The sequence below is a fragment of the Cucumis melo genome, chromosome 4 (genome assembly GCF_025177605.1).
Source record: "Cucumis melo cultivar AY chromosome 4, USDA_Cmelo_AY_1.0, whole genome shotgun sequence".
Taxonomy (NCBI): Eukaryota; Viridiplantae; Streptophyta; class Magnoliopsida; order Cucurbitales; family Cucurbitaceae; genus Cucumis; species Cucumis melo.
This window is the reverse complement of record NC_066860.1, coordinates 2,173,870-2,195,759: the sequence shown is the minus strand read 5'-3', so window position 1 is coordinate 2,195,759 and position 21,890 is coordinate 2,173,870. Positions and strand designations below refer to the sequence as shown.

Below are 21,890 nucleotides of genomic sequence, written 5' to 3'. Positions count from 1 at the left end.
CCCCTCTTATATTATCGGTTTTTTTATTTTAATGTTAATTTTGAAGTGTTAGATTGATTGTAGCGTAGTGGTCGTACCCCACTCTCACAACCAAGTGGTTTAACAATTTTTTTAGTATATTTATTATATAGTGCTTCCATGCTAAATTTTTTGATTCACCACTGTCGTTTGTCATACCCTATTTTTAAATGATATAACAATATTGGGGTATGAAAAGTTTAGCAATACATAGTATTGGAAATTTGAAATTTTCTCCGTATAGGCAATTAAATTCTTAGGAATTCAACCATGATATTCAATTAGTTAGAGTTAGAATTAGAATTTTTCTCACAAGTTCTATGAGAGTTTTGCTTCAAACTTGTGAGAAGTTCAAATATTTAGGTGATGAAACGAAGCTTTGGATGTCAATTTTTCAGCAATATAGTTTTAGGGTAAGATCATTAGAAACGTGACAAAATAATGGTTTCTATCAATTATCTGATATAATTCGTGATCAAGCTCCAATAATAAAATGAGACAAAGGAAGTTGAACAGAATTTAGAACAAGCTAAAAAAGATAATACATTAATTACAAAGTATAGAATAATTTTAAAAAAGTTTAATTATGAATACATTAAAATATTATAGGGAAATATAGATTATATATGTTCATGGTAAAAAGAAATATACTCTTTTACTATGTTTAAAAGTTGTTGAAAGAATTATTCTCTTAAACAAACTATATTGCACAAATCATATTTGAAAAATTGTAAAATTATACAATTTTATATAATCTTGGGGGAGAAATAAACTTAACCAGTAAGATAAGAAAGAAAGAAATAAAGTATTTTTAGGAAAAAAAAAAAAAAGAAAAGAAAAAGGAGAGAAAAGATGGTTTGTAAGTAAGAAACACGTGTCAAGATAAAATGTTGAAAAATAATATAGTACGGTTCACAAAAGCAGTGGACAGCTGCCCTCTCGCTACTACTTCACAGGGAAGAAAAAGGTCTTTTCTTTTATTCTTTTTAATTATTTTATGTTTGTGATGGTGGTGGTGACCGGTGACTGGTGCTTTCCTTTGCCATTATACGTGGAATGTCACAAGGAGTGACAATGTCGTAATTATTCGATTCTTTCTTTTCGGCTTTGACAACTGTCCTCTTAACCGGCCCACTCGGTGACAACCCAATTACCACTATCAATTGATGCCCCCCCCCCCCCCCCCCCCCTCTTCCTCCCTTTTCTTTTTATTTTCTAACAACTAGAATCAAGAATGTTTCTGGACCTTTGTCCCTTCAAAAATTGGATCTATTGTATTGGCTTCTGATTTTCTTTTGGATCAAGAACAGAATTATGTTTTAATTACTTGTAGGATAGAGAGTTAAAGTCGGTAATTAGTATAGTGAAGTAGTAATTGAGTAAGAGTTGACGCGAACAACAAAATAAGAAAGAAACGTAAGTTTTCTTATTTGCCCGTAATTTGTTTTTTTAATAGTTTGATTTTTGTATTTGTTTATTGTTTAAAGTGATTCAATTGAGTTCTTTCCTTATACATAATTTTCAATTGACCACTCTAACTTCGGTGAATTTATGAATAACCAAATTGGTTATTGGTAAACATGTGTTGGATGATATTTTGAGTGAATTGGCAGAGATTTGGAGAAATAATTGTTAGACGTGGAAGAAAAGTGATTATTGGTTTACAAATGAGTTTAATTATCTTTGATTCACGTAGATTCTTTTGGAGATATAAAAAATAAAACTACTTTTATAATATAAGGAGATACAAAAAATAAAACTACTTTTATGACCTTATATTAAGGTTACTTGTCCTTTTATTAATGAATCATTTCTTCTTTCAAGTTTGCGTGAATCCAACAAAAATAAGTTTTAATTTGTCGTCAAGAAATTAACTTAACTAATACATGCATGTCTTTGGTCTTGACAAAGAGGCTTCGGTTCAAATTTTCACCCTTATTCGTACAACTTTCAAACATGAAAGAAAATCAAGCAAACCAAGCGTAACATTTAACTATAACTATAGTTAGAATTTGGTTTATAATTCAAATCTTCCTGTATGCAATTCTTTACAAGATGGTTAGGGATTATTGAAAGAAAAAACTAATACATAGTCTTATTGAAACTCTTTATATCCAAATATCAAATATCAAGAATGGAAACATATAAATAACTTTGAATTATCAGTCAATTAAGATTTCTTCACATATTGGTCCACTATAAGAGAGAAGAAATCCAACCCCTAGGTCTAGTTTGATCTATGAATATTATAATTGTTCAAGATTATGTTAGTAGCAGTGTGTTATTCAAATTCTCATTCTTTGCTTTTTTTTTTTACCAACTCTACTTGGCCTTGTATTGGGTGGATCTACTTCATCACTTTTAAGGGTGCGTTTGGGGGAGGGAAAAAGTTACGGGAGAAAAGGATTATAATAATCCTAGGATTATGATAATTCTAGTGTTATGATAATATGTGATAATAGAATTTAGATTGGGTTATTTAGATAGGGTAATATAGGGTTGTAAGAAAGTAAAAATAGGATAAGTTAGGGTTACTTAGGGATTATGATTATTTATCATATTTCTTAGGTCAAACACGGTTTGGCCCAATTTCCTAATCCTTTTCCCTCTAAAACCCCACCCCAAACACGCCATAAGTGTTATCACCACTATGGCTTCTAATCCACCACCTTCCTTGAGCAATCAAACAAAGTATGATTATAATATCGTGTTCATTTTGCTCAACTATGAGCATTAAAGTTGTAGAGAGAGAAATTTGAATTTTTAACTTTTTAATCAATAGTTCACATATAATATCATCTACAGTATATGAGAGTATATGGGTGTATATGAGTGTTTTTTTAATAACTAAATTTATCTTATATTTATCTTATACCAAAGCCAAGAAAGAAAATTTTGTTTTATGAAAACGATCAAGATTTACATATTGAGGAAATTCAAGGAATTAATTAACCTAAACCTTGGAATTCATGTTGATTATTCTAATTTGATAATTTTCATAAGGTCAAATATGTAAGTTGTAATCGATGAATCTTTTGGATTCATGATCTATTATTCTTTTGTTATAGTGCTCCAAGCACAAGAAGGAAGTGGGACTATCTCAAGAATATTTTTATGCCATTAATGGTGGGACAATTTTGTGGGTAAATGATGAAATTATTTTGCCAAGAATCCCACTGTTCCTTCTAACCTCAACATCATATTTGGGAACAATTCTCTTCTTGGTAATTTAAAGTTTTTAACTGTTTTCAATTTATGATATTACCCCTCGGTTTAACCATTCTTTTTCTACATTCTTTTAATTGCAGTTTGATCCTTCCACTTCGTATACTTGCATTTTTAATTTAAAGTTTCGTTGTTTTGGTTACTTTTTCCAAAACAATGAATCTTTTAGGTATTAAGAATCGAAATTAACTATTTATTTCTTATGTTTTAGTTTCTAAGGGTGTTTGATTATAATAGTTTGTGTTTGAAACGCAGACTATTATTTCAGCTTTTATTGGGGTTGCCTCCTTTTATGGTGGCTCCTATTAAGATTTATGTTTCTACTTTTATTTGGTAAATATTTGGAACTTAATGGGAGAGTGGATGTGAAACTCCCTCTAATTCTACGACCAAACAGCTCTAAAAGTTTAGGATTTGTATTTTTAATTTTATATACTAACTAAAATTTGTAAGAATTTGATCCATGAACAGAGTGTAATTTCATTTGAAATATAGTTCTAAACTCCCATTCTATAATTGGGGGGAAATCTAATATAATTTAGTTATTTATTCACAATTATCTAATACGAAAATATAATTTATTTATTACAATTATCTAATGGAAAAAAGAACTAAATATTAAAAAGAATATGAAAAAGCAAGTTTGATTTAAAAAAAGATAAAATTACTAAAAAGAAATATGATTACCAAAACGTCTACTTGCAACAGACAAATTTTCTTTTTATTTTCTTTCTTTTGAGTACAGCAAAAGACATTCATTCTTTGACACTCTAATAAAACAAATACAATAAATTTTGTCCTAAAATACATATTTGGATCTAACGTTATCTCAAACATTATATTAATAAATCTCCCCCAGAATAAAACATTCTATATAAATAAATATCAACTTTGTTTTTGTTTTATTTTTTATTTTATGATATCTTACTCATTCAAATCGAAATCTTTCTTTAACGACTTCTTCATTTTTGTTCCCTTTTCCAATTCTCTCTTCTCACACTTTGAAACATTACATTCAATTAAAGAAAACAAAAACATAGATTTTCAATTTTGTAAATACTTTCACTCTCAAATTTGTAACAATTTAATAAGATTTATCAAATTTTGATGTCCATATTTGAACATTGTATTTTAGAACTTATTCCAAGTAGTCTATTGATTTGTTTTTCTAACAAATTTAAAGCTCGCGGACTAATTCGTTATTCGTTATAAAATTGAAAGATCATGAACTAAATTAATTGTTAATTCTGTACAAGTTTTAGGAGATTTTTAAACCTATAATCAAATAAACAAAAGAAATATTTTATTGCATATGCATTTAAACTGTTTTTTCTCACTTTAAAATTTACATTTAAATTTAGAGAATTATGTATATTTATTTTAATGTATAAATAAAATATCCTAAAAAGACTTTGTTGTTAGTATTTAATTTATATCATATATGTCTAAACTTTTTTTTTTATTAAAGTCATGACACATTCTCTCATTATTGCAATAAATTTTAAATAAGTTTGAAAATGGTTGAGGTTATGCCTATTAGGTTTATATTTTCAAAATGTAGGCAGATGTCTAGGCTTCAACCTTTATGCTTTATGTCACATAGAATGTTACTTTATTTAACTTCCTTAGTTTAACATTAGAATATATATAGATATACGAAACTACTCCAAAAATCATTATGGTCGCACAATCCATATTAATATTAAATTGACGATGTATAAAGAGAATGCATAGTAAAAATGTAATTTAGTAAAAAAGTCTATCGATGCATATTGTTGAATTAGAAAAATTAGACTAAAAGATAATTCAATCAAACATGTAACTAAATCTCAAAGTTCTAGAACAATAAAACTTATAATTTATAGGTTAATGATTTCGTTTTTTCCGATGGAACCATCAATCTCTAAGATGATGATTCCTATCTTCTAGACCAGGTTGTGTTGAAAATTGAGAAGAGTTATGATAATTGATATTTATTCACATAGGTGAAGTTAAAATTTTACACTTTTTTTGTCGAAATTAGTAGCAACTTAGTAAAAATTAATCAGGTCGAAAATGAGATCAAAGTTTCACATTAGCTAAGTAATAAAAATATGGATGATCATGGATGTGTAAGGCATATTCGTTATCTCTAATGTCACGAGTCTTTTGGGTGAAACTAAAAGAGAAACATATGAAGGTTTATACTCGAAATAAACAATATGATCATACCATAGATTATAAGATATGTGAAATTTCACTATCTTAACAAGTAGTATTAGATTAGTCACACTCTAACTAATCATGTTAGTACAATCTAGACAAAATAACTTGTCACGAATAAGAGTTAAACTAATAGATACTATTTGAGAGGAGACTCGATAGTCCATTGTTCGTTGATTTTTTGTAAAGCAAAGTCATGAAAGTTTTTGTCAAAAGTAGACAATATTATATCACTACGAAACAAAAAACTACAACAACAAACACTTCGATGCAAACAACTCGGTTTCAATAGTTAATACTATTGAACTTTACACATTTATCGAATAACTAAGTTGTTATAGTATTTATATTTATACCGTCATCAAATAACTCAATTTTAGGATTGTACACTTCAAACTTACCAACTTGGCATATTAACAAAGAAAAAGAAAAACAAAACAAATTCGGAAAGTAATCCGTCGCCGTTAAGTTAGAAGTTTAAGTTTACGACCTGACGGTGAAACCATTGACAGCTCTTAACACCGTCAAACTAACTTTGACCAATGCGACGACTCACTCAGTCTCCCTTCTTCCCTCCACAATTCACACGCGCCGACGCGTGTGTTTGTTGATATTATATATAGGTATAAGCAATTGCAGAACCCTCCTCTTCTCTCATCTTCAACCTCTTCAGCTCAAACTTCTCTCTTCTCTCTTCCATCTTCCTCTTTCTGCTCTTCCCATTCTTCTTCACGACCATGGCTTCATCCTCAGCCTTCGTCTTCGTTGTTCTCTTAGCTTTAATCGCCGCCTCTCTTGGCCAAGCTCCGGGTGCCGCACCGGCCTCTTCTCCAACCAAATCGCCGCCAGTCTCCTCTCCTAAATCTGCTCCTCCACCAACAGTGGCCACTCCTCCATCTTCATCCCTCGCTCCGTCCGGCTTTGCTCCCTCTCCTTCCACCATAACTTCACCACCAGCTATGGCTCCGGCTTCTTCTCCACCAGCTCCACCTACTGCTCCTTCCGACTCACCAGTCATGACTCCGGTTCCATCTTCTTCCATCTCAAATCCTCCTGCACTGGCTCCGTCGCCAACCTCCACCCCTGGCAATGGCGCTTCCGTGAACAGAATCGCCGTCTCTGGATCTATCATAGCCGCTGTAATTTCCTCCGCTCTACTATTTTAAAATGCAATCAGTCTATCTTCACTCTTCGCTTTCCTCAGGAGACGCAGATCTTAGGGTTTCATTGTCGGCATTAGTCGTTGTTGTAGTTTTCTTAGTATATTTTTTATTTTACTCTTATTTTTGGTGTACTTAGGAACCGAGAGGATTAGACGGTGGCCGCTTGATGATTATTGTTATTTATTTGAATTTCTTTGTTTTATTACCGTTCTTTAGTCGATTTGTACTCCATTCTCATTGTTACTATCATTACTAATTAGATCTTATATTATCTCTTAATCTGCCGGATCTATCTCTATGTTCACATTTTCCTCTTCCGGCCGAGCTTCCGCGAATCGGAGAGACGATAGCGGCGGCGAAACTGGCGAAGAAGGTACTAAACTAAACTAACCTTGAGAAATGAAAAAACGCTTTAATGGAAGGTAATAATAATGGAGTCGAATACAGCTGGAGATTGTAGCTTTTTCTTCTTTTCCTAAATAAAAATGAATTGGGGTTTCCTTTCCATAATGAAAAAGGAAGAAAACAAACGCAAAGGGATTTGTAGGGTTGTCGCTTTGTGTGCCCCTACGCTTTCCCCATGTGCATTTCAACAGTACTTCGTCTTTTTCAAAAAACACATAAACAGCTTCAGCTTCCTCTTTGGGCCCACAGCTTTTGGGCCTTTTTGGACCGGGCGCATTTAATTTCTTCATTCTTCGGATTATATTTTCTCATTTTCTTTTTTCGTCTTCTAATGTTTTCAATTCTGATCCTTCAAATTTGTTAAACAGTATCAATTTAAACTCAAACTTGTGAATATTTCTAAGGATTTAGGGTTATGTTTTTAAGTATTACTCAACACATAGAAGAATTTGAGGATTCATGTCAAGATTTGTATGTATAGGCCCCAAATTATCACATTTTACAATGTGATTCATTTTTTAATCCGAAAGAAGTTTACTTTTTGTATTCCCCAAAACGTAGCTAAATAGTAAGAATTTTTTTTATAGTTTTGCTTTGTTATATACTATCCTACTTATAGTGATTATTTTTCCAAGATAAAGTCTTTAAATTATAATTTATCACATCTTTGAACATGACCTCTTAATCAAATTATGTTTACTTTTTAGTACAAATGTTTCCTAAAATTTAAACCATAGATTTTAGATTTTCTTTACGATTTGATTCCTAATATTGTAAAAGTTTCAATTATGTAATAAATTGTTTCTCAATTCTGGTCTTGTTCCCAGCAATGGAATTTACTTACAAAATTGTGATATAATGCTAGATCACACCATTAATTGATCTAACTCTGCCAATGCAAGAATATTGTGTTATTCTCTCTCTTTTTCTTTTTTTCTTTTATCATTAACTTTGGCTACAATTTCCGAACACTTCAAAAGAGAAACACTCTCGTCGAATATCAAAATAATTACAAAATGAAATTCTATCTATTAGTGTCAATAAAATTTAAAATTTTGCTAAATATTTTCATTACTTCTATTATTTACGATAGTTTTTATTTTGTATATTAAGTTATTTATTTTTATTATTTCGTAACAAAAACATAATATTATAGATTCCTTAAAATATTTAATCTCATAATTTTTTAAAACTAGAATATTAGTCTTATACTACCAAATATTATTTTATATATATACATATGTTATATGAAGAGCATAAAGTTGGGGAGTTACTTTAATGAGAAGGAGGACGAGAACAAAGAAGAGGTCATGCCAAGATCTCATCCCCATCCTCTTTTAATTTCCCAATTCTTCCTCTAGTTGAGGATTTTTGATTGGGGCTAAATTTTGAGAATAAATAGTGAGCAAAGCTAAATGAAAATTATTTAAATGTTGTTGAAAAGGCAATATTAAATTAAAAATTCTAACAATAATGAGAAAAATAGACCACCTTATACCAAAACAAAATGAGAAGAAAAAGAGCACTGCCTCTTCCCCGGCCATATCAAACCAACGCCAACGCCGGACTAGAAACATACAACATCTCAAATCTCAGCGCCACACATATATATATGTGTGCGTGTGTGTGTGTGTAATATGTATATAAACTCAATTTCTCAATAATAACCCACAGCCAACGCCGATGAACCTACCAAAATCGCCAAAACGGCCATGTAGAAATTGGCGAAAGGAGACGATGACCCTGAATTTGACGAACCGGATGGAAGTTTCGTTGTCGGGGTCGTCGTCGACGGCGTTGTTCCGGTAGCCGAAGGTGTGTCAGTTGCCGGCGACGTTGGAGTGGTGGAACTGCCGCCCCCCGGAGATGGAGTAGTAGACGATCCACCGGCCGCGACAGTGACGGAGAGTTTCATGCCGCCATCGCAATGCCCCATGGAACTGCAAATGAAGTAGTGAGTTCCTGGGGTTTTTAAGGTGATGGTTGTGGAGCCTGAACTGTCGGAGGTTATGGAGTTTCCGGCTGCGCATGCTTTGTAGTCATTCGCACTAACTTCATCTACTGTGTGGCCTCCTGCATAGTTGAACGCTGCCACGAAAGAGAAGAAAATATAAGCTAATACAGATGCTCGAAAGGTGTTCTAGGAGAAACGAACGAACGAATAGAAGTGAACATGAATGCATGAAAGATGTTCGACGTTATTCCTATAAGGAGAAAGAGATGAATATGAGCAAATACAAATGCTCGATAGGTGTTCGACGTAAATCCCATGAGAGAAAAAAAAAATGAATATGAACAAACGAGAATGCCCGAAAGCTGTTTGACATTATTCCCATGGGAGAAAAAGTAAAAGAAACAATAGCAAACCAAGTTTATCGCCGACGCTGAAGGTCTTCCCTGAAGCCCATGTGCCATAATCAACACCAAGAGACCAACCGGCAGTGTCTCCAACGTTATAAACGGTGGCCAAATTCGGCTGCACCATGCAGATTCCAAGTACCAGGAGGCAAAGAAGTCCGCCATGGAAGCTCGCCATTTGAAGGTAATTAAATTAACTAGTGATGTATTTGAGAGTAGAGGTTTCTAGAGATAGATTTCAGGATGGAAACAAGAGGATTGAAGGTTTTGCATATAAATAATGGGGGAAGAAAGTGGAGTTGTTAGAAGAGTCAGTGAAGTTTGGTGTTGATGCAAATAATTTTGGTAGTGTGGGGGATAACTTAATCCATACTTTTTACCTAATACTTTTGACAAGTACTTTTCACTAGGATTTATGGTAATTTGGGGAATTTAGTTCATTTAAATGAAGAAAGTTTCAACTTTTTCTCGTTTCTTAAGCTTCTAATAGGTTCAAATATTATCAAACTCATCCTTTCTTTACGTTCTAAAAGCCATTTAATTATAGTTACATCAAGATTCTAGATTTAGCTTACCATGTCTTCAAGGAACCATTTCTTCTTGAAGCCGTTGGATGATTTTTTAAAAAAAAGTAAGTTTACTTAGCCAAACATGTCAATTACTTTACATGTAATTTGGACCAAATTTCTTGACATGAGTTTATCCTTCCTTTTTTTTTTTCCTAAAGAAAATTCATTCGGAAGCTTGCCGGCCTCACTAACAAAGGAAGAGGAAAACCAATCTTGCACAACCAAAGAACCTCTTCCCCCTTTGAAGACCGGAGGAGGAAAAGAGCATCCCTCCAGTTATCATGCACTCAAGCTGGTCGAAAACCAGCCGATGGGTCAAACCATTCGCAGAGCCAAATACCGTAAAAAGGACAACTTAGATAAGTCCAGATTCTTATGAGCCAGGGCACTAACAAGATCAATACAATCAAAAACATGAGTCAATGTTAGGTTGTGTGCAAATGAAGAAATGCATGTGAAGCTGGCTTGATTTAGTTTGTCTAGACAATGATAGTTTTGCTGCCATTTCTTTGGGATCATTGTTGTGGTCGTTGTGGTAGAAAGTCATTGGGATTATAATGACTTGAGAAAGTGATATTGAAAAGATGCAACGAGTTTTTAACACCATAATTTAAAGTTGATATAATTATCCTTTGGAGGTGGCATGATGTATATGATGAATGCTTCATGTCTACTAAATCTATTAAACTATATGTTAATGAAGAATTAGCTGTTGCAAATTGGGGAAAATAAAATGAGTGAATAACAACCCAATTCTTTCTATTTTAAATTCAAGATTAGAGTCTTGGGGGAATTATTTGTCAAATCTTGTTTGAGATATTGTCACTTTCCCAACCAACTGGGAAACCTTGCCACTTAATCTTTTTTCTATGGTCTGTTGTTTGATAAAATCTTATAAATAATTTCTATGGTTTAATGCAGAAATCAAGTGAATATCTAGGATTGAACTCTTGAGTTCTTAGTTACTATCTTGGTTTTACCACTAGACAAACCTACAATAGTTTCTTTGAATTATAGGGATCAAATTTACAATTTAGTGATTCTTTTCTATGGAGATAAAAATAGAAACTTGATCGAAAATTCAAAACTAACCAAATTCTGACAACCGAACTCTTACAAATTAGACATATTGATGAACTTTAAACTTTAGTACATGAATAGAAATGTAGTTGGTTATGATATAACATTCCACCAAACGAATTAAGAGTCAAAAAAGTAAAAAGGACTAAAGGAAGACGAACTGCTAGCATTATTATTGTCTAAAATGAACAAATTGGTGGTGGTTTGGCTCAACCGTCCCTAATTTGTGCATTGCCATTAACATTGCTCCACGTGAGTTGGGGCTTTATGGGGACCCTCTTGGCTTCAACCCAACCACCCCACTCTTATTCACAACCCCTACCCCTTCTAGTGAATGCAAACCCTAACAAAACTACCCAATGCTAGATTTGCACCATGTAGATGGTAAGATAAAGCCAGTGGTATCAATCTTCTTAATTGCTCTTAGGCCCCCAATTTGCTTAGCAAATGTCAATATAGGCTAAAATCGAACAAAAAAATATAAGGGACAGTTGCAAATATAGGAATCAAGCACAAAGTATTACCAAATACAGCACAATACAAATGAAAATAAAGCCTATAAGTGATAGACCAGTTCATTATGATATAATCTATCTTCGGTAGACTTTGTTATATTCACAATTTTTTTTTAAAATGTTGCTAAAAATTTAATTATTATCCGATGTTTGATCCCCCAATTTATCTTGAGTGGAATAGGTATTTGGATATCTCATTATAATAGTTGGAGTTCTCAATTATTATAACCCACGATAGTAAAATTATTTAAGAATTTTCACAATTGTTTACTATTTTTAATTATTCCCTCCTTATTTGTAAACTAGAATAAAATAGTTTGCAAGCACAAACTATCATAACTCATCGACTAAAAAACCAACTCAACATCTAGTCAAACCCACCAAATTTTTGACAAGAATGATACTTAATTAGCATGTATCTATTTTTAGTACACAATTTGGGTATATGAAAATTTGAAACACAAACTTCATGGTTACTAGTACACTTAAATGCTAGTTGAACTAAACTCTTGTTGGTCAACAAAATTTTTCTTTTTCTATTTTATTCACTGAGAAATCATGACAAGAATATTCGAAACCGGGAGTCGAACTAAATGAAAAAACAACTATTCAAAGGACAATCAACTTTTATTAGCTCAAGATGATGAACCCAACTATATAATTTGAGGAGCCCAAACAGTGGAGTAGGAAGATTCTAGCAGTGGTTTACCAACCAATTTATTAGCTCAGTCCCAAAACGGAGCTAATCTCACACAAGCAAATACAACATCATTACCACACAATAGACAACTTAAACATGAAAAGGAAAACAACAATTCTAAGCAAGAATGAATAATATAAAGCTTTCAAGATGCACTCACACAAAATGCAGCCTTACCTCATGCCACCTTCAAAGGGGAAAAAATGAGAGTAGAGAATAGGAAGACAACATAGGAAGACAAAGGTCAAACTTATCAGTAATCATGGGGTGAACAAGAACAAACCATTCAATACTGCATTTGAGGAAAATATCTGGCATCTTCACTTTTCTCCATGCATCTTCACACTGAGGGATAGCCAAGCCAGCATTCACGAAAAATGAATCAACAAACGTCCATTCAGATGCATTAGCTCAAAAGCAGTTGATTACTTTTAATCACTGGAACCAATTATCTAAACAATTAAAGTGCAGACTGTTCTTGAATGTTCTCAATTCAGCACAAACCTGTGATTATGCAATATAGTACACATGAATGAGAATACACATAGGAATTGTGGCATTGTGCCCCCCTACACCACCACACACACCAATTTTAAAGAAAAAAACTAGATTTTCCTTTAATGTTCTCAATCATGAAATATAGTACACATGACTATGAATGCAAGTACAATACTGAGACCATGCAATATAGTACACATGAACAAAAATGCATATTGGAATTGCTTTCTCCCACCTACCTATCTATATAAAGCAAATACGTAAAGAGCAAATTGCACCGATTGTCCTTCAAAGTTCTTAAATCAAATACAATATTGAGACATATGCAATAGAGTAAGTCCCCTTGCCTTGAACCTAAACCTTCTTGAGGAAAAAGTATTCAAAGACAAAAAAGAAACAGGCCATGATTAAAAGATGCCAATTCAAGTGCACATGCCAGTTCTTCCACTGCTCCCTCCAAGCAGAAAAAAGGAGGAAGAGAGAGTTTCTCCATCTCAAGTTTTCAGACAGTTTGCAAACATGTCTTCATTACTAATTCTCCTCCCTTCCTAGCTCTTTCATACAGTATAGTCACAAGATTATGCTAAAAGACTAGCAGAACAAGGGTAAAGTAATGGTCCAGAATTATAAATTTGCCACAACTTGGAAAAAAGCTATGTCAACATTTGGGAGATAACCCCGTCAACCTTTGAACATGTATACACTGCGAGATTTAACTTGTTTACTCTTAAAATTTTAACTAAGATTCATGGTGTCACAATCAAAATTAGGCAGAATCAAACATGTGGATCAGCTTGATCAGCTTTTTATGATCTCCATGTTTAAAAAAAAAAAAAAAAAAGCATTAGGCTTCAGGATTCATTAGCTAATTTAGTTGATGATAAAGCTAGCAAAGGGAAAGTGGCTCCATTTCAAGAAAGAAGAATAAGCAGATGAATTGCAAACAAAAGATTGAGGTTCATAGAAAATTAAACAAAAAACGATACAACACATTTCCCACCGGCTATCTTCAAAACACTACTTCTTTAATAGAATCAACAGCTTTCATTGAGAAGTCTCCGTTTCCAAAAAGAACAGCTTTCATTCAGAAAAAGATGAAAGAATACATGCACGCAGAAAAATGAGCCACCAAAACACCCCTACTAAATGAAGGTTATCCAACTAAGTAAAATACTACCAAGTGAATAATTATTAAAAAAAACTTTAAACTGAATCCCAAATGACACATGAAACCTCACTAAGTAAATCTGCCAAAGCGATTCAAACAAATACCTTAATACCCGTATGCCAGTATCTATGATCCTGACAAGGTGAAGATGCATCATACCTCATTATGAGGCAATTGTTTGTTAACCATTCATCATTTTTCTTTTTGAATAGGAGATTGAATCTTCAAAATGAAGCAAAGGGGATCACAATAGCTAAATTGAATCGTTGGTTTCAAGTCAAATGACTAATGATTTCAGTGATCAAGAGCATATATATATATATGTAAGTTCATTGTAAGAACTAACGTATGCATGAAAATCTGAGTTTAGGACACAGCACAATAAGCAATTCATATAACTTTGCACGTGTGCTATCTATACCTTCCGAAAAAGAAATGAAAAGTATGATTAGAGAGAAGGTAGGTAGCCCAAGGCCCCAGCATATTTGGTCGGTCCATGAAAATTTGCTTCTTATGGCTCTTAGAATGATCCTATCCTGGTGGAACTATGAAGCCTAGTACATTCATATTTATTCATTAGTTAGATACTAAACTCAATGACACTAACATGCATCAATCGAGCACCATTAAGATTGAGCATAGCAAAAGAGGGAAAAAAGTTAAATAAATATCTTAAATCACTCAGGGGAGCTAGAGTCAAATCAATAGAGAAAAGGATACAAAAATGATCTAATATACACTCGTTAATCCATATGGGGATTTTTCAGTGATGTGCCCATTCTGTTGGGGTATCCAACTTTGAATCCTTTAAACATTAGATGTTGGACATTTATAGGTAAAAGAAAAAGAAAAGTGGCGCGCTCCTTAATTGAATAACTAGATAGCATTACCTCCAAAAAAAGAAAGAAGAAGAAAAAGAAAGAAAGAAAGGTTGATAGCAAACTCCTTAGTTCTTCTAGTGAGAAGCTTAAGTATTTTAAACTTCAGCAGCGGCATTGGCTAGCTCCACACCATCAGTAGATGCATCTTCAGATTGGGATTTCTCTTCTGAAGGAAGTTTCACAAACTGCTTACTACGTGCAACACGAAGTGATCTCCCCATAAAGGTCTGCACTTTATCAGATGAAGCCTCATAAAATGGTGATATTCACATTTGAATGGTTCTATGGCTATTCATTTAATAAAGGGGATTGTAACAATATTGAAATTACCTTCCCTTGGAACTCAGAAATAGCTGCTTCAGCATCCTTCTTGGCTTTGAAGGCAACAAAACCATATCCAGAAGACCTTCTCGGATTCTCATGAAAAATAATTTGTGCAGACACTACATTACCACTCCCTGAATCGAAGAACTCTCTGAGGTCCTTTGCTCTTGCTTCAAATGGCAAATTTGCCACAAACAAATTAAACGTAACGGGTTTTGGTTTCACAGGAGGGGAGGGTTTCTCCTTTTTAAGCTTAGCATAATTGAGCCTCAGAGTACGACCCTCAAATTCCTGCATTTATGTTAACCATTTCATTAAACAAAGCCAACAAGAGTTCAAAATAACACATGGGAATTTCTCAGAGACAGAAACAATTGCAATAAATGGGAGTGAGAGGCAAATGAATCAGAAGATTCGTGTTTAATACGGGAAGGGATCATCTAAGTTTTGAAATGAATGGAAACACTGTATTCTTTGCTTTAACCAAAATTGAAATGCAGCTGCAACACACACAAGCAGGATGCAAGCTTAGTTTTATTTTTCGAGAATGTATCCTAATTTTTCTTTTGCCTAGTTCTACTTCTGATAATCCATTCAAGCTCTAATAAAAAAGATATATCTTGGTTACTTTTCATCTCTTCAACAAGTTTTGTAATAAGCTTAATGACCCGATTGTTCCGATGGAAAGAAGAATCTATGATAGCTTTTCAGAAAATTTCCAAACGAACAATTTCATAAATCTTTCAATTGCTTATTTTACTATGTTCGACTCTATTTATGGATCACACAGAAGCAAATCAAACTAGAGGCAAACGCGATTAATTTCTATCGAGAAAGTTTTTTCATAATGGAGGGTAAATATTGTTTTAAGCCTCAGTGACAAAATTGAACATAGTAAAAAAATTGAAAATCATTCTAAGAAAAACATCGTCCTGCTTACATACGATTCGAGATTGTTAAGCGCAGCAAGGGCTTCCTCCGGTGATCCCATAGTGACAAACGCCAAGCCTCTGTTTCTAATCTTGTTATACATAGAAAGCTGAAAAAAAGACACCGATCATCAATTTACAATAAACCAAAACCGTCAAACAGAAATTGAAAGAGAAAATGTTCTTACACTAAAACAAACTAATATTGCATACCTCCACATCCAGGACCGTACCATATTTCTCAAACAGAGAACGAATATCCTCCGGAGTAGAATCCCAAGGCACATTCTGAGCAAGCAGTCTAGTTCGAGAAAATTCTTCAATATCAGAAGGCGAGCTCGAAACTGCTTCGTCTTGGGATGTTGAGGCGAACTGGAAGACAAACTTGCTGGTTCTCTTAGCCATAATTGAAATCAAAGGATTGTGGCAGATGGAAGTTGAAAGAAGAGATGGAGAAGAGCGGGAGACAGAGAGATTGAAGTCTCCATTGATGGGATAAGATGGATTTTGCGAACATGAGAGAGGTGCGAGAAAAATATGGTGGTGTTGTTTAGAGCGAAGGATTGAGGAAGATGAAGAACAAGGAAGACGAACCGAAGCCATCGCCGGAGCTCACCGCACTCTGTTCACTCTCTTCTAGTTTGAAAGCAACATAGAGTTAACACAAATACGCCATGGATTTGGATAAGGGAAATTGGAAGGGATTGAAACGTCGACGTTTTAGATATATGGATATTATTAACATTCATTTAGATATTTTGATACTAAAGAAATATATTTATAATTAAATTTAGATAGCAATTGTGGTTTGTTTTGTTGGGAAGTCGAGGAATTAAGAACTATTGTTGAACTTGAAGATTTGGGGGTGAAGACATTTCCAACATTCTAAACATGTGTCAAAAGAGGTTTAACAAATAGATAAGGAATAAATAATTAGACTTCAAATTTTCCTACAAAGAATCTTTGTTCTAATTAGAGGTGTTCATTGGTTGGATGCTAATTCTTCACGAAAACCATGTTTGAAACCATTAAATGAGCAAGAGCAAAGAGATAAAACTAGCAAAGTTTACAAAAATATTTTTTACTTTACTTTTTTGTTAAAATTAATGAATGAATTATTGAAAACGGTGCCAATTGAATAAATTGCAATACTTTAGTAGGACTGAAATTGAAAGTTCAACACGAAATTTGACATAACTATACTAGTTTAATGGTAAAGTACATAGTTTTACAATATTGTTTTACCTTTTTACCATACTTAACATAGTTTGTTTTAAGGATTGACATCTTATCATGATTTTGAAATCGTATGTTCCAAAAATTGGATGTTACTACGCACGAAAGTAATAGGGACCTGTTGGCATTTGAACCTTCCTCTCCTTTTAAAGCCAACCCAAAAGAAAATCTAGTGTGTTATTAGTCGTGAATAGCACATACATATCCAAATTAGAAGCTAAGTATCATTTGGAGTAACAAGTCGAAAACTTAGGTACATTGACAATTGGCACGAAGGTAAGTTTTCTTTGATAACATCGAGCAACATAGAAAACACAGAGGTGAAAGAAAGGCTCTTCCATTTAGAAAAGCCCAACCATCATAGTTCTTACTAGTAAAACATATGTTATAGTTTCTATACTCAAATTCTACTATGTTAGTTCAGTCATGCTTTTCAACTTTGGCAACAAAATGCCACAAGGAAAAAAATGGAGGGGATGACCTATGGTTCTTGAGTTTCAACTACTTCTTTTGCATCCTCGAGTCTGGGGAGTTATGTTGCAAAGGCGAAAGAGGTTGACGTGTCGAATCAACTTCATTAAGAATGATCTTCCCTTCAATCGGACTAGTGATTCTCGGGCATGATTTTCGCTTATTTGACTGCATAAGAGGTCAAAGATGATAGTCACATTTCAAAGAAAAAATGGCAAAAATTAAAAAGAATTAAAAGTCCATCCTATTAGTTTATTACCAAGTATTCATAAATGTATACATGTGTGTGCCATACACATACACATGAATATCTTTTTTAAAAAAATGAGAACTATATTTCATTCCAACATTTCTGAACTAGATGTAAGTTTGGTCCTATTTTTTTTATGTGAGACAATTTGAGACATCTCGACTAATATCACAGGATAACAACAACCCACTTGACATTATAACATTTGGAGCTAAGAAAACTCGAAGGTAAGTTGCCACTGTAGATTGAACTTATTCCCTCTGAACTTTTTATTGTACTCGTAGCCTTCATTGGTCATTGAGCCGACACACGATGGTTAAGTTTAGCCTTGATTTTAAAAACAGGCCAAACGTCTTCAAAAATAGATTTGAAAGGAAGGGGAAAAAAACATTTGGTTCCATCCTTGACATGCAAATGTTGTAAGGTCAAACGGGTTGTTGCATGAGATTAGTTAAGGTACACATATGTGACCCATACACCGACAAAATGGGGGGGGGGGGGGGGGGGGGGGGGGCATCTTAAGAAAATATAATGCTTTCTAAAAACAGGTCCTGAGTTGTACACAAGTAGACAGAATATAAATGCATCTCACCTTGGCGGCAGATCCACTGTTGGTCTGCCTATCACCTGAATGTTGTACTTTATCCTCCCGACATCGTTTCAGCAACCTCTTGTTTTCCTCGTCAAGAAGCGTATTCTCTTCATACAACAACTTCACCTGCATGACTAGCATAATTACACTACTATTGGGGCCAAATAAGGTTTCACAAAGAATAAAGAAGGCAACAGTCCTAAGAAAAGCCCGGATACTCACCTCATCTTCAGCTCTTAGTAGATTTACCTTCAGATGATCACAATCCTTCTCAACGGCCTTCACGTATGCAGCTAGTGATAGAGCCTTTTGAGTTGAAGGCTTTAAGCTAGGAGAAAATTTCAAAATAGAATAACAGAGTTAGAACCTAAACACAAAGAGAACTTTAATATTAAGTAGCATTTTTTTCAGTTCCATAACTTTTAGTGGTGTACTGATATAATGAAAATCAAAATTCATAAAGAAAAAGAAAGTCTCACCAATTCCATATTTCCATAAGCTTTTGGCTTGAATCTTGATCACTGCATGTTTCTAAAAATGCATGAGCAGAAGTAGCTCTATCATTACAGTTGCATGTCGGTAACACCAACTCAAGTAAGTTATCCTCCAAATCTCTACCATCAGCAGATGAATTTACCTGAATCGTTGCAAAATATGAACATTCATCAATTTAACTTCAACCAGTTGTCGATGGAAGTAGTTGATTTATGAAATAACTTTGCAGCAATTTCTAAGCTTTAGATAAGACCATTTTTTATTCGGTTAGACATTTTATTTTTCAGTACAAATGTGGCAAGGGATATTTGAACCTTCAGACATGTCAACTACTGTTGATCTATGCAAATTTTGGCTAGTTACTGACATTTTGTAATTCTTTGTTCATAAAACAGATCCAACATTGAGTTTAAAAAATTAGCTAACATCAATTCCACTCATTCACGCACTTAAGTCACAAGATCATTACTATATGACAATGGCCCTTCAACTAAATAACAAACAAATCAGAGAAGAGGGACAAACATTGCAAACGATGGCCCAGGTGCTAAAAAATCTTTAGCATAAAAATGGAAGCCCACCAATTAAGCCTGCTAATATCCAAAGCCAAACAATCTAGGAATGCAATCTTACACACGCAACTACACCCCACATGCATCTTACACACACAAATAGGAGCTGAACTGCACAGCCCAGAAAAAGGACGTTCACTCGCCTCACTTTAGCTTAATCCGAATTGTCAGTTTGATTCAGCAGATATCATGTCCTCAGTTGCAGTTAACTTTTATTTCCATAGCCGAAATTTGAAATCCTCACCCATTATCTCAGAAATGCCAATTCATTTTTCCATTTGCGAAAACAAAACTAACAAAAACACGAGACTTCAGAGCAGAGGAGATGCAATTACCCTTTTAGTCTCGTATTCGTGTTTAAAGAACTGCAGTTCATCTGATAACCGTCGAACTTCCTCCTCCAATTCATGAACACGATTCTCAGCCTCCCTCGCACGCTGATCCGCCTCGTTGCCGAACTCCATCAAAGCATCTCGGTCATGATCATATAAAGAGCACTCTCTCTCCCACTTCTCACATTGGCTCGAAAGATAAAAGCACTCCGTAGCCAATTTCCGGTTCTCATCGACAAATTTCTTCAGAGCTTGAGCGTTCATTGTCGCTTCAGCCTATCAACAAGCAACGAAGTAAAAAAAACCATATCATGAAAATTTTAAAAATAACGAAAAAAAATCATAGAAAACGAAGAACGAGAAATCAACAACAAATACGAACCCTACTGCGCTCAATTAACTGGTCTTTCTCTTTGATTTTAGACTGTAGAACGTCGCAATATTGGCCGAGCCGTCTCTGAGTATCCTGAGAGACACGAAGCTTTAACTCCAGTGTCTCCGCTGAAACAGGGAGACCTAGTGCATGATCTATTGTTTCCTTGATGTAATTGTCAACTTCCGGAGGAAGATCCATCACTGAATTCTGTAAACCCTAGCGAGCTTCAAAAATTCCAAAGTGCACAAAACCCTAGAAATCAAAAGACACCGGAAAGCGAACGGAGATGCCTATGAAACCAGAAAAATCTTGAAAGTGAAAAACAATTCGGAAGTGAAACAAAGAGAATTCAAACAAAGTTCGCCCAACTCATTTCAAAATCTAGTATAATCGAAATTTTGTGGAATCTGAGATGTAGCCGTTATGGCGCCACTTTGAATGAGAGCGTTTCGCGTTCTTGGGCGGGTTCAACAATTACCTCAACCCAATATTTGAGTTATATATGGATTTGTGCCCGTGACCAGCCAATCCGGCCCACACGGCCCAACTTTCTCTTTTCCTTTTTAATGGTAATATATTTTACAAATTTAAGAAAAACGTCGTGATAGACACCGATAGATATTAGTATCAATTCTATCAAACAGTATCTATTAGTGATAGATGATAATAGTCTATCAATATCTATTAGGGTGTATTTAGGGAGGGAAAGAGTTATGGGAGAAAATGTTATAATAATCTTAGTGGTATGATAATATGTGTTTGGAGGAAATAATATAAAAGGTAGTATTATGATAGTATGTGTTTGAGGGAGAGATTATGATAGTAGTGTTATAATAATATGTGTTTCGGGAAATGGTTATGATTGTAGTAATTTAAAAAAAAAATTGAATTAGGTTATTTGGGGTAGGGTAATGTAGGGTTGTAAGAAAGTGAAAGAGATGATAAGATAAGATTATTTAGGGATTATGATAACCCTAATCCCCATTTATCATATTCATTGGACCAAACAAAGTTTGGCCCAATTTCCTAATATTTTTTCCCTAAAACTCTACCCCAAACATACCCTTAGAGTCTTATCACTTATACATAATGACAAATTGTCGTGTCTATAAATATTTTAGTTTATTTTGCTACATTTAAAAATAGTCTACATCATGCTCATTTTAGACTAATTATTTGGCATGTGTTGGCTATTTCTTTTAATTTAATAAACATGACGTAAATTTATTTAAATATTAAATCTTAAAGAAAAAAAAATATTGCAGGTTGATTAAAGTTAAATTACCTTTTATCTAGATTGTCAACTTAATTTTTATTTTTATTTGATTTTACATTTTTCTCGTAAACTTATTAATTTATTGTGTTTTGTATGAATATACCATAAACGTTGTAAAGAAAATTATGAGAATTTAAGTAACCTTAATGTAACGATAAATTTTGGACCAATTGCAACTTGTTACGATATTTCTTAAATTTAACGACAATTTTATTGATTATGAAATTGAGACTAATTAAAAATCGATGCTTATCC

The 21,890-nt window shown here is 33.7% G+C and overlaps 3 protein-coding genes and 1 long non-coding RNA gene across 4 annotated transcripts; 1 reads left to right on the top strand and 3 right to left on the bottom strand.

The window, feature by feature from the left end:
* Nucleotides 1-8,446: 8,446 nt before the first annotated feature.
* Nucleotides 8,447-9,733, bottom strand: LOC103503682 (blue copper protein-like). The gene is made up of 2 exons (XM_008467969.3): nucleotides 9,381-9,733; nucleotides 8,447-9,101 (listed from the first exon to the last, which is right to left on the bottom strand). The coding sequence occupies exons 1-2, from the start codon at nucleotides 9,547-9,549 to the stop codon at nucleotides 8,671-8,673; spliced, it is 600 nt and encodes a 199-aa protein (XP_008466191.1). The 5' UTR covers nucleotides 9,550-9,733; the 3' UTR covers nucleotides 8,447-8,670.
* A 131-nt stretch (nucleotides 9,734-9,864) lies between these two features.
* Nucleotides 9,865-10,593, top strand: LOC107992232 (uncharacterized). The gene is made up of 2 exons (XR_001764752.2): nucleotides 9,865-10,002; nucleotides 10,099-10,593. It is a non-coding gene; the product is annotated as an uncharacterized LOC107992232 (long non-coding RNA).
* Nucleotides 10,594-14,560: 3,967 nt separating this feature from the next.
* Nucleotides 14,561-16,917, bottom strand: LOC103503681 (31 kDa ribonucleoprotein, chloroplastic). Its single transcript, XM_008467968.3, has 4 exons — nucleotides 16,249-16,917; nucleotides 16,047-16,145; nucleotides 15,113-15,397; nucleotides 14,561-15,009 (listed from the first exon to the last, which is right to left on the bottom strand). The coding sequence occupies exons 1-4, from the start codon at nucleotides 16,636-16,638 to the stop codon at nucleotides 14,878-14,880; spliced, it is 906 nt and encodes a 301-aa protein (XP_008466190.1). The 5' UTR covers nucleotides 16,639-16,917; the 3' UTR covers nucleotides 14,561-14,877.
* A 619-nt stretch (nucleotides 16,918-17,536) lies between these two features.
* LOC103503680 (uncharacterized) lies at nucleotides 17,537-20,818 on the bottom strand. The gene is made up of 6 exons (XM_008467967.3): nucleotides 20,366-20,818; nucleotides 19,987-20,259; nucleotides 19,064-19,221; nucleotides 18,807-18,912; nucleotides 18,585-18,710; nucleotides 17,537-17,910 (listed from the first exon to the last, which is right to left on the bottom strand). Exons 1-6 carry the CDS (start codon nucleotides 20,555-20,557, stop codon nucleotides 17,773-17,775), a joined length of 993 nt encoding a protein of 330 aa, XP_008466189.1. The 5' UTR covers nucleotides 20,558-20,818; the 3' UTR covers nucleotides 17,537-17,772.
* Nucleotides 20,819-21,890: the final 1,072 nt, after the last annotated feature.

What these genes read in the sequence shown, in the direction of transcription:
- LOC103503682 (XM_008467969.3), bottom strand. Translation starts at nt 9,549, where the DNA reads ATGGCGAGCTTCCATGGCGGACTTCTTTGCCTCCTGGTACTTGGAATC. An exon ending in CAGCGTCGGCGATAAACTTG is followed by an intron (nt 9,102 to 9,380) that starts GTTTGCTATTGT and finishes CTTTCGTGGCAG; the next exon opens with CGTTCAACTATGCAGGAGGC.
- LOC103503681 (XM_008467968.3), bottom strand. Translation starts at nt 16,638, where the DNA reads ATGGCTTCGGTTCGTCTTCCTTGTTCTTCATCTTCCTCAATCCTTCGC. An exon ending in GTACGGTCCTGGATGTGGAG is followed by an intron (nt 16,146 to 16,248) that starts GTATGCAATATT and finishes TCTTTTTTTCAG; the next exon opens with CTTTCTATGTATAACAAGAT. An exon ending in TTAACAATCTCGAATCGTAT is followed by an intron (nt 15,398 to 16,046) that starts GTAAGCAGGACG and finishes ACATAAATGCAG; the next exon opens with GAATTTGAGGGTCGTACTCT.
- LOC103503680 (XM_008467967.3), bottom strand. Translation starts at nt 20,557, where the DNA reads ATGGATCTTCCTCCGGAAGTTGACAATTACATCAAGGAAACAATAGAT. An exon ending in AGTTAATTGAGCGCAGTAGG is followed by an intron (nt 20,260 to 20,365) that starts GTTCGTATTTGT and finishes GCTTGTTGATAG; the next exon opens with GCTGAAGCGACAATGAACGC. An exon ending in TACTAAGAGCTGAAGATGAG is followed by an intron (nt 18,711 to 18,806) that starts GTGAGTATCCGG and finishes CTAGTCATGCAG; the next exon opens with GTGAAGTTGTTGTATGAAGA.